The sequence below is a fragment of the Cyprinodon variegatus genome, unplaced genomic scaffold (assembly GCF_000732505.1).
Source record: "Cyprinodon variegatus isolate N-32 unplaced genomic scaffold, C_variegatus-1.0 Scaffold62, whole genome shotgun sequence".
NCBI classification, from domain to species: domain Eukaryota; kingdom Metazoa; phylum Chordata; class Actinopteri; order Cyprinodontiformes; family Cyprinodontidae; genus Cyprinodon; species Cyprinodon variegatus.
In genome coordinates, this window is record NW_015150515.1 from 889974 (window position 1) to 907676 (window position 17703).

General features: G+C 37.4%; 1 protein-coding gene across 1 annotated transcript in view; it reads left to right on the forward strand.

The window, feature by feature from the left end:
* Positions 1-17703, forward strand: part of LOC107082797 (neurexin-1-like) — a 1206010-nt gene that overhangs the window by 603343 nt on the left and 584964 nt on the right. The window contains exons 13-15 of the mRNA XM_015371662.1: positions 2735-2854; positions 5430-5811; positions 11122-11312. Of these exons, the coding sequence (XP_015227148.1) occupies positions 2735-2854; positions 5430-5811; positions 11122-11312 (693 nt within the window). The remainder of the gene's footprint in view (positions 1-2734; positions 2855-5429; positions 5812-11121; positions 11313-17703) is intronic.

The following is a 17703-nucleotide window of genomic DNA, read 5'->3' on the forward strand; positions in this document are numbered from 1 at the left end:
CAAACCTTGAAAACACAACGTCAAAATGCAAGCATTTTCAAGGATTTCCAGCACCCGTACGAACCCTGGATAGAGCAGTAAATAGAAAACAATCCTCATGCTGGTTGTGGTATGTTTTTTATCATTTGACAGGATTTCCCTCCTCCCCTCTCCTCATATACTAAATACTTTCACATCAATGTGATGGGACAATCATATATCGGCAGACTCCAGTATATCATCCACTCAAGCAGTGGCTGTAATACTCTCAGGCTTTCCCTGGCTAACCAACCGGAAAACAGCCACTGACCCTGGAACTGGGCTGAGGTTTCAAATATTGCTTCTATAACAACAAATCACTACTTTAAGAAAGATAGAATCTCCCAACTTAACATCTTTATTAAGAAAACAAACTGGACTATCTCTCCACTCCACAACTCTCCTACTATTGTGGGTGATACAGAGAAAAGCTTAATGGAAGTGACTGGTATCCTCGAGCAACATGCTATTTTAGACTGCCCCGTAGCTATTGAAGTGGAAGTTTCTGTTTAGTGTATTGCTCTTTACAAAATGTTCCTACTTTTCTTTCATTACTTATTACCTTCATCACCTCAATGCTAGGACAATGTGCACATGCACTAATGTTTGGCCTCCAGCTTCTAAAGCCATGTGTTGAATGATTTTTCTCTCAGTGTCGTTTTCTATATTTCCCTTTTTATGTCGACTTGAAATCTTTAAACTCCAGCTGAAGCGTTTGCCAGCTGCTGCCTCGGCCTTTGTGGGAAATCACATTAGCTTATCATTCAGCACTGGAGAATGGATCCATGACTGTTGTTTTAATTAAAATCAGCCATTCTTGGCACTGTCACTCTCTCGCTGATGCAATCGAGCTTTGTTGTTCACTGTGTATAAATAGCCTGTTCCCTGCTAATACAAATATTTCTCTAATAAGCGTCTCGGCAACACCATCTGCCGCAGCATGAAGTGGTCTCCTTCACTGGTGGAATTGATATGTTGTAGAGCCAAGGAGGGTGATGTTTGATGTATAGAATCAAAATGGCAGAAACAGTGAGCAGTTTAAAGACAGAGCTTTTGAATTTTTTGATCTTGCCCTCCAGCTGTTCTCTGTTTTAGTTTGATGAACAAAGGGCTGCTGCACTTTTTGTCCATTTGCCAGTTTGTACGCCTATTTCATCTCATCTTGCTCAGTTTTCTTTCCAATTAACAAGCCGTTCCATATGTCCACCTGATGCCTGAATGTAAACAAGATGGGAATCACACCTCGGAGGGATACTTACATTGTTATGATGGAAAGGATCTATTTTATATTGGTTCAATGCATATGATTCACATCCACTCCAGCAGTTCATAAAAAACAAACTTTATCTTTGAAATCCGACATAACCTACAATATTCCCTCAAACATGAACTGCATCTTTAAAAGATAAACAACACAACAAAGAGGGAGATCTTACAACCAAACATTTACTTGCAGCTTCGCTCCCTTATCATCCCATAACTGAATCTCTCAAGTATGTTTGACATACTTGCGATAAGAGAAAAGCTGAGTGTTTCTTACTGTTTTCTTCCATTCGAAAGGCATTAATACAAACCCCAATATGTTGTGAAATACATCTAGGAAGATAACTGATAAGACAAGAATATAACATGAAGAAAAGCGAGACTTCAAAATGGCATGCTTTCCCCAAAATAAATAAAACTACTAAATTACTAGTTTTGTGCATAACTGAATAATTTCTTATATAAAGGAAGATCATGAATTTGTCTCTGACTGATCAAAAACCAAAACAAGGAGTCATTTTTGATCATATTTATAAAATCCCTAGAAACTCAACAGTAAAAAAAATATGATAATTTCAGAATATTTTAGTTTTTTCCATCGATAAGACATCAAATATAAAATACCATGAACCATAATGCACTGCAGCATAAAAAATGGCAACATCTTTCAAACAATATTTTATTTAAATACATTAAAACTGAAAAATACAGCTTTTCGCTGTTTTGGAATTAGCATTTAAAATATATACTACTCCTATGAAGTCTGTTTTGATAACTGACTGTTGATTAGTTTAGAAAATAAGGCATATCAGAGGTCTGTTATAGTATGTTAGGCAGAACTGTTTTTTATAATGTTGTTTATCAAAAGGGATCCATAATACAAGTCTATGCTATAGTGAAGATTCTTAGTCTCCCAGGTCATAGTCATTCCAAAAATGTTAAAAAAACAAAGTTCGAAGACGTTTCACTTCCCATCAACGAAGCTTTTTCAATTCAAAATGTCAGAAATAGCGTTAGTTCCTATACACAGTTACCCAACAAAGCATTGTTGTTTTTTTTAGAAAACATGCAAGTTGAAATGAACGAATGCCCGATACCTGTCTATATCTCTGAAAGGGGGGGTTGTTAAAGGGAATTATATATGTCTACTATGATTCCATTGCTCCTTCCACTCGAAAAAGCCAAATATAAAATGACTGATACTGCAACATCTGATTTATGCTTCAAGATGATTGAGATTAAATGGTAGGTCTCAAAAAATCTAAACGTTTCCACTATTTCGGGTTGTTAATGTGAATGTGTGTTGCAAACATGCAGGTTTTCTTAACACCACCTACCTTGAGCAAACCTCTGTGTATGTGTGTTTGTTCCAGGGAGAGTGTCTGTATGTGTGTGGATTAGGGTTCACATCATTTCCACTGGTTGTTTGTGACTCAAATCTCTCCTCCCACAGGCAAAGGACCCGAGACACTGTTCGCAGGGCAGAAACTGAATGACAACGAGTGGCACACGGTGAAGGTGGTGCGACGAGGCAAGAGCCTGCAGCTGTCGGTGGATAATGTCACAGTTGAAGGTGGGCTGTGTTTGGGACACAGATCCCTTGATCCATTGTTGTAAAAAATGGTATTTAGGAGTATTAATAGAGAAAGTAAAATGTGATATTTCCTAAATGTCAAAGTCTTGCTAACATTTGGGTAACTGTTCCATGAAACTTCATAGAGTAAATATCAATCCCCTTCTACAGTCACAGCCTTTAGCACATCCCACATCGACTTTGCTGTGGTTGTTCTTTATAATTTGACCATAAAGTGATGAAAATACGATTTTTTTTTTAGAATAAACTAAAAAATGTGTTACAGTAGAACTTTTGATGAGGTAGACGCTGCAAAAAAGAGAACAGTGGATTATTTTTTGCTGATAACTGAGAGAAGGGAGAGTCACATGAACTCACAATATTTGGCCCTAGGTGAAAAAATTGATGGACAAAAATAAAGAAAAAATAAAAGAAAAAAAGAGGTGAGACTAAGGTGGGAGCTATGAAGGAAAGAAATGTGCATGTTCGGCGCCGGGGGCAAGAAGTGACCCTGTGAAGTCCTGACTGGTTCAGAAACCATTTGACGTGGAGGAAAAACTACCTGCTGAATTACTCCACAGCTCACTCATAAAGCCATAAAAAGAGATTTTCTGCACCATGATTGGATAACATACCCCAACAGGCGTCTATTAAGAGATAGAAAACAAAAGCTAATCAATTAGAGATGTCCTAAAACCAATAAACGCTTAAACAGATAAAAAATATTTATCACAACATGTAAAGTTAGAGGTAAACATTTATAATTAAGGAAAGCACTTAAAAAAATTATTCTATTTTATTAGGGTATGTTTGCTTTTTGTGACAGTCACAATTATAGATTTAATTTATAAAATTCAATTTATTTAGTTATTATTCAGTTCACAATGCTTTTTTTTCAAAGGGAAATTAACTATCATAAATAAATATAATTTTATAAAAATAAACTAATATAATACTCTCTGCTTTAAATCCATCCCCTTTGGAGAGCAGTGGGCTGCCACTGTGCAGCACCCAGGGCAGGGCACTGCACTGTAGAGGTGAGAAATTGCTTAAGGTCAGTGTGGCAGTGGGTTTTAAACTCTCAACTTCAGGATTCCAAGCCCTGTACCCTAACCACTAGGCCACCACTCCCCATACAACAGTAGCCATTTAAAATTTCCCCAATTTCCTTGACATTAAGATTTAAAGTGAAGCATCATCTTCTGGTCAGACCATGTAATTCAGTGAAAGGGTGGAGTCGGTGCAAAAAAATATGCAAGAGGGGGTCACTCCAGTGGCTGGAAGTTTGAGGGGAGTCTGTTGCCATTCGGCTGCCGTTTGACTAGGAAGGGCCATTTTGAATGGCTGCTTCTGTAGCAACTCATATGGAATTTCTTTAACAATATGTTATATCTTGATAACTGTAGGCACCAAGGATCTTCTGTGGCTGTCAGTCTTTCACCGGATATGGCAAAGCCTTTGACTGATGACACTCTGTTGTTGTTTAATTTGTATGATCAATACTTTTTGGACATTTTAGAGTTGAAGTTATCTTAAAAACTGCTTTTAAGAGGCAAGGAACTCAGTTGAACATCAGCAACACAACTTATAAAGATAAGCTGAATAGAAAAAAATTAGCGTTTGATATAACAGTTACTGTAAAATTATTAAATCTACCCCAAAAAACCCTCAATACTTCTACTTGGCTCCCAATAATCCTACTTTCTTTTTTCAAAAACAACTATTTTTTTTCATCCAACAATATCTGGGGTTTAACCATATAAAATAAAAAAGCAAAATATTTTTTTCATTATATTATGGGAAAAGTATGGAATTTTCTTGTGTTCAGATGAATGGAAATTCATGTAAGACTGAAGAGATTTTAAGTACTCTAAAGCAGCCCTAGACTACCAGATAACCAACTAAGAGTTTGCATCATTCCTCCTTTTTGACATCTTCTTGCTTATATTTCTTGGTTATCATTGAGTCACAAATACTGACTTTAGCTGAATCAATTGAGGCCTGTGTTGCTTTAGGTGCATTTTCAGGTTTCTTTAGGATGTGATGTCAATTTCATCTTGATGCAATTTGGAAGCAAAGCCTCAGAAGGTTCACCAGTGCTCAGTGGTGTCTCTATTAGTGGTTATGACTTTTATTGTGGTTAAATGGTGCCTCAAAGCCTCAAAATGTTTTTGTTTAGTTTCATTTTTTCCTTTTTGACTATCTCTTATTGATATATCTTGGTGTACTGAATGTCCTTGGCAGGCTGCTAAACAGCGAGGGCAACCTGGATTTCTTGATTTGACAGCTGTGGCAATAATCAGATCTGATCGTGTTAACATAACTGGACTTGGCAAAAATGTAGGTTATCAGTTCCTTAATGACAAAAGGAAAATAGTTTTTTCACAGAAGGTGCCAGGTGTGTTTTAAAACCTTTTAAAAATATATCTGCTTATTATATTTAGTCTGTGTATTTTCATATTGGTCTTTTTTTTATTTATCAAAGTTGGACAACACATTGAAATTTGTAAGGAGGTAAAAATGTTTTAAACTGTAATAAAACCTAAGCTGATGTATAGTTTTTTTGTGTTTCCAGGCCAGATGACCGGTGCCCACACACGCCTTGAGTTCCACAACATCGAGACAGGCATCATGACAGAGCGCCGCTTTATTTCCGTGGTGCCCTCAAACTTCATTGGCCATCTACAGGGCCTTACTTTCAATAGTATTCCATATCTGGATCAGTGTAAAAACGGCGACATCTCCTACTGCGAGCTGAACGCCCGATTCGGAATGCGTCACATCATCGCAGATCCTGTGACGTTTCGGACAAAAGGCAGCTACTTAGCTTTAGCCACCTTACAAGCCTATGCCTCCATGCACCTGTTCTTTCAGTTTAAAACCACCACGCCGGATGGCCTCATGCTCTTCAACTCTGGAGATGGGAATGACTTCATAGTTGTGGAACTAGTGAAGGGGTGAGTTTCTATTCTGCTAACTTCCAAAAAATACATTTCTTAGGTCCATTAAGGTTTCTCCGCATTCAAAATGATATTTTCATTACATTTTTAATGTGTAATATACTCTCAGTTGAAACGTAATACATATAGTTTCTTGAAAAACTATAAAAGGCACATATAATTGTTGAATAAAATTATGTCAAAGACCACCACTTGTGTGTAATTTTAAGCCGCAGTGTGTAAAATACACTCCCATCTAGTGGTTTGCTAAATGAATTGCAAACAAAACTGATGCTTTGCTCCTAAGGGTATAATAACTCCTTTAGAAACTGCATAGTGTCATAAATGTGACAATGTCAACATCCAGCACAAGTCCAACGGTCCCATCAGGTGATGCGGGACAGAAAGATATATAATCCTACTTTTTATTGATCCCTATAAATTATTTGCCTTCTCTTGTTTTATTAATATTTTCAGCTAATTGATCATGTATCACAAGTCTAAGTAATGTTAAACGTGGTAATTTCCTGAAATATGTTACAAAGCTTATAACGCTGGTCATTTAAGCCTTACAAGAAAACTTTTATTACTTTGGTCTCATCTTCCTGAGTAGAGGAAACTTCAACCCTGTGACCTTTGACAAATTAGCTACAATTAAATAACTGTTGAGTCACATGGAAAATATTTCTGCAAAAAGCTGACATAAGCCCGCTGTTATTGCGCCAGTGAGGAATAACAGCAACTGTTAAGGAAGCTCATCCTGTGTTGGCTAAAGCCAGGTATACACTGCATAATTTGTTGTTCTTTTCGGGCAGATTCTCCAATCGGGAGAGAATTTTTCAATCAGGCCGACTTTCAGCCTGATTGTTTGACGTTAAGTATACAGGGGGTAACATGGGGCGATTAGCCTAGCAGGACCACCTCCCGATCAGGAATCGTAAGGTCGGGAGAAAATCCAACATGTTTGAAATACAGTCGCCCCTTGTAAGGTCGCATCAGAATGTTGGGTCGTACAGTGTGAGAACGTGCATGGTAAGATGTGAACTTTTAAACCCTGCAGTTTCGTCATACAGTTTGAGCTGTAGCTGTATGCAAGGATTGAAAATATCGCAGTGTATGCCCGACTTAACCAAAAAACTAGCCGTCTCAGCTGGGAGGACAAACTAGTTGCTGGATGACACTGCCATTTTTTAACGTAACGCCAAAATAAACAAGTGTCCCAATAAATTATCTTACCAGTCTACCATAAAGCCTGTAACCTCCAGGTCCATTTTAGAGCCAACTAGTAAAAGCTTAAACAATATAGACTAGTTTTCTTATATATAATACTTTTTTTCTTTCCTTGGTTACATTATCTTACCTGGGGTAAAGAGTATAGATGATCCATTTCAACAGCAAGTAGAATGATCCAAGGTCATCTGTGTGCATTTTTCACCCCCCACAACACTAGTTAATATAAAAAGGTAAAGTGCGTAAGGCTAACAAGTTTCTCTCCTTTAGGCTACCGTGAACAAAGATGGCGACTCAACATGGCAGCCTCTGTTTTGTGCACCTCCACCTATGTATTACTAAACTACTCATTCCAGTATAAGGGAGCACATTTATTTATTACGGTATTTTTATTAGACTTCAGCAGATTCCATCTTTATGAAGCAGGACTTGGATTTCTGCTTGGATTTCTGCTGGTGAAGATTCTCAGTGATCCAGATCATAGTCATTCCTAAAAAGTTAAAAAAAACAATCCATTCTTTGTTTCCAAGAAGCATGGCCCAACACAGAAGAGCGACTTCCTCAAGACAAGACTCAACGGTAAATCTACACCGTATGAACCAACCTTAAACAGAGGGGGTGGACTCAAAACCTAAAACACAGCATTTGAGTTGATTCCTTCCTGCTATCATCGCAAGCCCCACCTCCTTACAGGGGAACAGAATACCTTGCCTGTTCAGCCAAACAATTCCCTCTAGGACCCTCTTCAGAGGCATCGACGGGTATGGGGCATTGCAGGCTAACAATAGAACCCAAACGACCCCCATTGCAAAGGGGTGGATTCGTCTGTCCGTTTAAATTTGCATAATTTCTAAGCCAAAACAGGTTTTTGCTCTACAGTATAGAGCCTTGAACTCCACTGTATTTCTGACATTTTGAATTTAAAAAACTTCCTGGATGGGAAGCAAAATGTCTTCAAACTTGGAAACAAAGTCCAGTGGATTGTTTTTTAACTTTAAGCATTGTCCCTTTAGCTGATCAGTAAAGGCTTTATTGGTTTCTTTCAGAAAACCAATGGTACAAACTGAACAAATGCTTGGGGGGTACACTCTACATACATGTTTTAATCATTTATTTGAAAATGGAAAAAGTGACATAACTAAAAACCCAGAAGACTAGCCCCGTTGAGAGCTGCTAAGAGGTATGAGGTAACTTTGGAGGGGACAACAGTTAGCCATCCACTACACACATATTTTCTTAATGGAAGAGTGGCAAAAATAAGGTTCTGAATGAAAGAACACACTAAAAAAGTTCTTCACAGTTGTTTTTTGTCAAATTGTGGAGGAAACAGAATGCCTGTGGAAGAAAGTGCTCTGTGCAGATGGGACTCACATTTAAAAAACACATCTTGCCTGCATATTTTGGCAGAAAAGTGACAGTACACATCCGTTGAACATAGTGACTTCATGGTGAAAAGTGGCAGTGATAGCAGCATGTTATCAGGCGGATTTTATTTAGCAGAGGGACACAACAGCTGGTAAGACTAAAAGAAAAGATGGATGGAGGTAATCACTGGACTAATCCTGATAGCGTACGTATTAGGTGCTGGGATACAATTAAAACTGAGGCTGGATTCAACTTCCATCTTGAAACTGACCCTAAACGTATTTTTAGAAGAACAAATATTTAGAAGAACTTATATTTATACTGAAAAAATTTATAATATTTAATACTCACTTTAGTTACTAGTTTTATTTGAAATTATTTTAATTCATAAAATCATTTATATATATATATATATATATATATGTTTTTTTGGTTTGGAATAAAATTAAGAGTCAACATTTTTTGTGTCGGTTTGGGCTACACCAGTAGTGTAACCTGCTCAACATTACATTATGTTTGCAATATTTGAATATAATAAGCACAGCCGTCTGATTTTGGTGAGAAATAGTCCTATGGACTCATGTAGATCCAAAACATGAACAGATTGTTAGGTTTGTATGTTAAAAAAAAGCAAATAATAGCCTAAAGTGTGCAACTTCATTATCTAAAATGTTTTTTTTTTGTGTATATAAAAAAAGAAAAGTATTTATATGAATCAATCTATTTTTTTAGCCGAGATTCAGAAATAGGTCTAAATATATGGTCCTTTAAACTGTCAAATTAAATGTGATTAAAATAATTAAAAGTAATTAAATTAAGTTAAAAGCTTAGTAAATTTTTGTGTTGAACCATATATTAAGATTATTACTGGTCTGTTTATTTTCCAAAGGCTTCATATCAGTAAAATTGTACTGAACAGGTATCTACATCATCCTCCTGGGTTCGTAACTCATATTTACGGCATTCTTGAAGCCGGGTGAAGGTCGTCACAAATTCAAATAAGGGCCACAAACGGCCCGCTAGCTGCACTTTGAACACCCCTGGTCTACTCAGAGAGTTATTCTACTGTTATAAATACTTGATCATTCTAATTAACATTTGATTAACCAGCTGTGATTTAATTTGTCACCAACACTTTGCTTTCTGTACTATTCAGAGTCCTAGATCCTCCACATCGCCCGCTGGACCGAATAGACCTGGAAATAGAAAGGCTTTTACAGTCATTTCTCTCTAAGTAAAGCTGCACATAACTGGAGGTTTTCCTTTAAGCCTCCTAGGTTCAACACTTTATTTACTCCGATAAGCACTGCTCTTACAGCAAACTGCTAGAATTGAAAAGGGATTCCAGTGAGAGTCTGAGTTAAACATTCAGTCTTTGAAGGCTGACATTAGTTTTAGCCCTGAAAAGACTAACCCAAAAAGACGAACACTGAGTAAACAGGTTAGGTTTGCGTATTGTAGAAACACAAAAGCTACTCCTTAATTAGACTATCAAACAAAGGCATGTTTTCTTTTGTCTTTTTCTGTGTCTTGTGGTCGGTTGTTAGCATTGTTATACACACAAAAGCTTTTAAGCTGCTTCTGCCACAAAGACAATAGGAAAAACAAAAGAATTCAGATGAAGGAGAGAGAAAAAAAAAACTCATTCAGAAATACAAATGAGCGCCATATTTGACTCAGAGAAGGGTGTGTTATATCAATTACTATGAAAAAAACACAAGCTTTAGGAGAAGGCAGCTTCATTTTTGGGTCAGTTCAAAATAAAACCTTAACAAATGTCATAAGTTCCACATGAGGCAGAAACTTTTTCTCTTATATATACTTTTTTTCATATGTATATATATATATATATATATATATATATATCTACACATATATATATGGAGACGGGAAAGTGTATTAGAAGAGAGGGGAGAGACACCCGGGAGAGATGAGCAGGGCCAGTTTATGGGTCATTCCAAAAAAGTAAAAAAAAACATCCATTGGACTTTGTATCCAAGTTTGTAGACGTTTCGCTTCCCATCCAGGAAGCTTTTTCAATTCAAAATGTCAGAAATAGCATTCGGGTTTGAGTCATTATACAGTGGCCCAACAAAGCCTTGAGAAAACATGCACATTGAAACGGACGAATGGGTCCACACCATTGGAATGAGGGTTGTTTGGCTTCTTTTGTTAGCCTGCAATGCCCTATACCTGTCTATGTCTCTGAAAGGGATGTAATTAAAGGAAATTGTTGGCCTGGCTGAACAATGGACGATTGAGAATCTTCACCAGCAGTATATGGGTCATGCGCTCATACCTCTACGTCATAGCAGCACCTCAGGTCACCTTATAACTTGACAGCTATTACTGCACTGAGGCATTTGTAGATTACATGCTGAAGTGTGAAGCCGGGGAAGACAAGGGATTTGAAGTACTGAGTCACCGATACTGAATCTGTTCTCTGTAAGGCACATTTTGTTGCCATGGCTGTTAGTGTCAGAGTAGTCGATGTGAGTGTTTCACAAAGTGCCGTTCAAAAGCAATAGAATTTAAAACTTTTTTTATATATATATAACAAAGGCATTGCTTAAGGCAAAGGGAAGTGCTCACTCAGTGGTAGTTAGGTGTACCTAATAAAACGTCTGGTAAGAGTAACTATACAGTTACAGCCATGATGGCTTTTGACTGTATTTTTCCAAATTATCATTGACATCTTTTATCTGTTGTTGCCTTGATTTGCTTTCCTTGCAGGTACGTCCACTATGTCTTTGATCTCGGCAACGGCCCATCACTAATGAAGGGGAATTCAGACAAGCCACTCAATGACAATCAATGGCACAACGTGGTGGTGTCCCGGGATGCCAACAATGTACACACGCTTAAGATCGACTCACGCACCGTGACACAGCACTCCAATGGTGCTCGTAACCTGGACCTCAAGGGTAAGGAGTGTTTTAGTTATTGTTGTATTTATCACCTGGCAGGGTGACATCCTCCATGAAACACGATCACTTAAAGGAAATAAGCATGTGTCATTCTTCCGTTCTGGCCTTTAGGTGTTGTTGGAGAATAGGAATGGCCACATTCAGACAGAAAACTATATTAGTTCCACTTTCAGAATAAAAGAGGCTTGAAGACTAAGACTTCTAAAAAATCTTTCGTTTTTCTTCAAGAAATGTTCCCTTTAGGTGGTGCATGTAGAAAAATCTTTCTTCCTGTTTTTTTAAATGTGCTGTTGTTCCAAAAACAAGTTATTTAATGTGTCATACTTTTTTCTTGAGAATTAAAATTTAAATAAGTTTGGTAAAATGTAATTATAAAAGCCTTAAAACCTCTCAGGTTTGCTAAGAAAACTACAAACAGCAGTAATTAGGCCCGAGCAGCGAAGGTTGCGAGAGCCTATTGTATCTGTTAGGTTTCTTATTATTATTCTTTTTCTTTTCTCACTTCGAACGCATTTTACGGGGACTTCGCATATTCAAAAACTCAGGAAAACGTGGCAGTAAATTGTCCCCCGTGTGAAATAGCTGGTCTATGATGGAATCCATAATGGCCCCCCCCAAATTACGCCACAGCGCCCCCTAACGTGAGTTGGGCAAAACTGTAAGTCACAGAGATTTGAAATTTGGCACACAGGTAGATCTCCTCAAATCATGAAAAAAAAGTCTCTTGGAGGTATGCCCTAAAACCCACAGGAAGTCGGCCATTTTGGGTCAAAGTGCGATTTTTGGCCATTTTTCATTTTCTTTATTTTTTATTGCAAGTCCTTATAGCATACTAATTGAAGGCTGTAGAGGTTTCTTTTTCCACACTTAAGTACTACTACACAGATTTAAAAAGGGAAAAAAATATGTCATTTCTTTTCAGATTAGATTTTTCTTTTTAAGTAAATGACATTCTTTACAAATGTCAATCTCTTTCAAAATCCTACAATGAGAGGAAATTAACTTTGATATTTGTACTTCCACGGTACACAAAGATATAACAGCAGCTTAATTAAAAGAAATCATTTACAAATTCAAAACTTAACAGACAGCTCTTAAAGACAGAACTAGTCAGAACAACTTGGAAGAAACAGGCTTGAATAAGAGGAGGAAAGGCAAACAGAATCCAGCAAGAAACAATAGAAAACAGTAACCATAGATACAATAAACTTTGCCTTTATTACAAATGTTACATCTCAACCTCTCCTCTTAAGATTTTGTCCAGTCCCACCAACCTTGTGCACAATGATCTGATTGGGAAATAAAAATCACCTCATCTCAATGTGACGCTACTGCTAGATAGTAAAAAAAAATTGTTTTAACTAAGTGGATTAGTAGAAACATTCAACGAAAAGCTGCAGACTTTTAGCCAATTTTCTGCAGAGTTGTTTGAACCAGCTGCATTTACAGTAAACAAATAAAAGGGTCTACAATAAACCCCTTCAGTAGTAAGACAAATTTAATCTGGTTTTAGCCTACCCAAGCTGCACATCGCTGCCTCTATGTCTCAGCAGAGTTGGTCACCATTCGACTTTCCAAGCACAGGTGGCCACTTTATTAATGGAGGGAGCTTATTTAAGAATAAGGATGTTCATTTTTCAAGATGTCAATGAGAAGGCATATCAAATTTGGACGGATAGGATCTGATGTAGATTTTTATATGTTATACAGGAGGCAGAGTTGAGTTAAAGTACAATTTTATCCATTGGATGTAATGAAACGAGACATATGGACCCAGTAATCAAGGTGAGAAAGCCAGTAGGAAAGTTCGAAACTTTTAATAAAATAAAAAACAGAACAGAACAGAAGCTAACTGCTGAGGATTTGCGTCCCAACTGCAGGAGGGAGGCGGGCACCGCCCAATCACTGACACTCTGGTTTAGGGAGAAACACAGGTAAGTGACCACAATCATCTGATCAGAAGATTATTAGAGTGAGTCACTTACCTGGTTTAACAGATTGCACCACTCAGGAACGGACAGATCCGGGTTCCAGGAATCCATCAGAGCGTGAAGCCAGGTTTAGAGTCCTGTGCGTCAAGCAACCAGCTTAGATAGAAACACACAGAGAGGCAGAATCCAGCAGGAGTCCTACTGAGGTTAAGGTGGGCAGATCAGGCAGGGACAGACAGGGCCAGAATCAGGAAAACAGAATCACTATGGAAACGCTGAAATGCTCTCATCAACTGGTTAGAAAAAATTACTCGCTTGAGAATAAACTCCTCAGTGGAACAGGGACAAAAACCTTGGAACTAACTAAAATTAACAAAACTGACTGACTGGAGAAACAGAACTCAAACAATGATCTAGCCATTATAGCTGGAATTGAACCCAATATAAGGGAAACCGGCAGGTGGATGAGATCCGATGATTACAACCTGGGCAACTAGGCAGGTGAGTGAAAGGAGCTATTAAGGCCAGCTATCAGAGCAGATCATGACAAATGAACTCTTTACAGTATTTCAAAGATCACTCATATTCTTTTCAAACTATATTTGATCATGCAAAAAATTAGATATGTAAATTTTTACCCTGCCATGCCCACAGGGGGGGTTAAATAATGGTTTAAAAAGGTTTCAATGTTTTTTTTGTATGCAATCAGACACTGGCTACAATTTATGTGCATGAAAGTTACTGCGAAATATTACTTCCTGTCCTCATAGGGCTAGGCTAAAGTGAAATCTGCAAATGAAAAGTTACATTTTTTAATAAGATCACCTTGGATTGTATGTTATTTTTTTCTCACAAACACACACCTACATACAGAATTACACAGAGTAGCGTTTGTTACATTGACCAATTTGCTTTAGATCTCTTTTATTAAAACAATGTAAAAACATAAAATTTAAAAATAGAATTAAAGTTAATTTCCATTATTACCTTTTTATGCCCACAAATGTATTACATGCATTTTAATCAGAAAAATTACATGGAAAGGAAAAGGCAATTAGAAGAATTTTATTGATCCAATTACTTTAGTCTTTGGCGCTCAGACCTCGGCAGGAAACATTAATGCTCAATTTTGTTAAATATGCACGAACAGCGGTAAAGAACAGGGATGTTTCCCCCCAGGCTTGAAACTGGTGGTGGAGTGGAGGTGGATGAAGTTAGTCAGTCTGCTGGTTGGCGAGATGGTGTGCTTGAGCTGTATGGAGAGATCCCGCAGACTGCGTTAGCTGATACTAGTGCTTCACTCAGGGACCTGGAGGTTGAAAGTCCAGCTTGTATAACACAGGTTGCAAGAACCTGTCCATGATGAGCAAGCATATGGAAACAGTGGAGAGGAAAAACTCCCCTTTGAAAGGAAACCTTTGACAGAACAAGGCTCAACATGGCGGTCTTTTGCCGTACCAGTTGTGATCAGACAGGGAGCGCAGCAAGAGTCCGAGAGGAATTACACTCTAATGAAAATTTAGCTACGATGGTGGAGGAGGGGATGAGGGTGGGTTGAATCGGGGTCATCTGAATTGAAGTATGACATAGCACAACCACTGCCTGCGCTTTTGGTAGCAGACTGAGTTATGGATTTGGAGACCTTTTAAGATGAACTATGGATGCTGATTGGGTTTCGTGGAGGTGCGGTTCAAAGTTTATTAGCTTGTGTCGCAGGTGGATGAGAGTAAGTTTCTTCAGTTGAACTTCTGACTAGGCTCCATTTTTACCATTTTTGTGCACATGTCAATTTGTGAAAAAGACTGCAGGACAGAAAAAATGTTAAACATTAGATAAAGTCCTTTTATGTTGTCCAGGATTTAAAATTAGTACTTCAATTGTAAATTTTAAATTCATTTGAAAATCCTTACAAGTTATCAGAAAGAGGAAGTAAGCAAACTGTAGATGTTCACTAATGCCAAAAATAGTGTGTACAGTTTATATTTTGACTGCAAAAACTTTCTTCATTAGTGAACCACTTTATTTAAGGTTTTATTTAATATTTAATGTACATCATAGAACATAATCGTAATCTTTCAGAACCACTTTGAGAATTATTCATTGGTTGTTAATCATATAAAAGATTTACTGTCCTTTTTTTTTTTTGCATTGATAGCTTATCTGAAGTCTTTTGATACTGTCAAGACAAAGATGAATCTTCTACAATTAAAAATCTTGTTCATTTATTTTAGGGAAATAACACTATACTAATAAAAGATGTAACTCTAAAGTTAAAAGCCGAAAGCAAAAGTCAATAAAGCTGAAAGGAAATGTGAATAAGGAATGAAGAGTTACTTATAATTGTCTGTAGTCTGGCTATAGACTTGACCTTTAAAATTTCTGGATCTCCACTGAGATCCTGCAGCTCACAGACAAAACTGCTATTGCTACCTGAAAACTACCTCTCCAATAATAACATTTCCAGCAGTGCTAGTCATTATTTAAATTCACAGCTCAGTAAAAAATCTCCAGTACTTCATATATCAAATTGAAGACTCCCCTTCCTCCATACAGTACTTCTGTATGAAACCCCCAGCTTGCTTAATGGTGTTTTATATTTTTATTTTTTTTACTTGTGTGTGTCTAGAAAGTTGATACATGAGATACACTTATACATGTTTTATTACAATGAACAGTTCTATATTGGCATGTGTTGTTTTTCTGAAAAAAAAAAAAGTTCTTTATGTGACTTAAATGTGAAAACAGGCATGAAACTTAAAGGTTTCATGCCTGTTTTCAAATGCAGTTAAAATATAGTTTATTTCTGATAATTTCTCTCATTTATTAAGTATATATCAAGTATTTTGTCATGGCTGTGATGACATCATCATCATCATTAAAACAGCACTGTGTAACTTTTAAACCGAAGTATTAATTTAATTTGAGGTAATATATGAAATGATTTCGGATCCGTCATTAACTGCGTCATACTGCTTTACAGCAGTCTGAATTCCCCTTAGCTGTTACCAGCGATAAAACAGATGTTCTCTGATGTAGGATTTAAACTGGAGGGAGGAATGTGGCTTTGTCTTTCCCTGACTTCTCAATCTTTTGGTCAAAAACAGATTCCAAAATACAGAGGGTGACTCTACAAAAGTGTAGTGTTATCAGTTTTATTCAGAGGTGCTAAACCTGGAAGTTACATGCCCCCTGCAGGTGACTTCTGCCACTGTCTGGTGGTGTGGTGGAGGTATTCTTAGTGCGAGGCTGGATTCTTCATTGGCGACCATCTCATTTTTGGTGGCTGATGTGTTGGGCACCTTAGCCCTTTGGAGTTTCTGCTTTAGGATGGACTTTCCCTCGGCCCTTAAGCTTCTGTACCTTGACCAGTCCCTGTTTAGTTTTTTTTGCTTTGGGTTTTAGCATCATAGCCTCTGGGGTTTAGCCTGTGTTCCTTTATTCTGGGTTGCCTTTGAAAATCTGGGGCTTTGGTCTTCTCTGCATCAGCCCTGAATTCTTCTGGATGGGTCTGGGGCCTTTCACACCTGCTATTGAGCATACATTTCTGCTGAAACCTTAAAAATCTTTTAGATGTTTTAGATGCAATATTTTATAGTTTCCTATACATTTACCAAGTGGAACCCTATGGCATCAGCCATGATGATCCACTTGTGAAAGCAAGCCTGTTCTGCTATTTTTCTGCACTGGAACATCTCAAGGCTATATCGGGAAACAGGAGACATGAAAAGAAGAAAAAAAAGAGAAACATGGTACCTACTGTACAAGTCTTGTTCCGCCTTGTGGCTAAAAATTATGCCGTGTTGTTTTAGAGATAGCCACTTAGCTTTACAAAGAAAAAAAAACAGGCAACAATCCTATTAACATATTAAGAACAGATACTCTTCTAAATTTGCAATTAGTCATGAATAAAACTGAAGGAAAGGATTTCATACCCAAAATACACAATACAAAGAGCAGAGGGTAACCAATTTATGTGTTATTAAAGTGTCATCTCTCATGTATAAAACTTTCTCCTTTTCATTGTTTCTTTTTTTTATTAGTGAGGTACTTCTGCCTGTAGGGGATAGATGTTGAGACATCTCAATTATCGCTGAAGAAACTGTGAATCTTTTTTATGAGGACCTCAGAGGTAGAAAGGGGATGTCTTTCTTCTCAAATCCCTCATCTTATTGGGTATTTACCAGGGGCGCAGATAGGTTTTTGAAACTGTGGGGGACAGTTACTATTACTGGCTATTACTCAGCTATGACAATCCATCAATCTTAATTGCCCATCATTGCAAGAAAATAACATGTATTGGTACCAAGTACTCACCAAACATGCCACATGACGTGTGAAAAAAAAAAGGTTTTATTTAAACATGGACTGACTTTAAGTGCAGGCTGTAATCACACAGAAACACGAACAGCAAAGCCTACATGCTAAAAAAAACAAATTTGTAAATGAGTACTTTACAT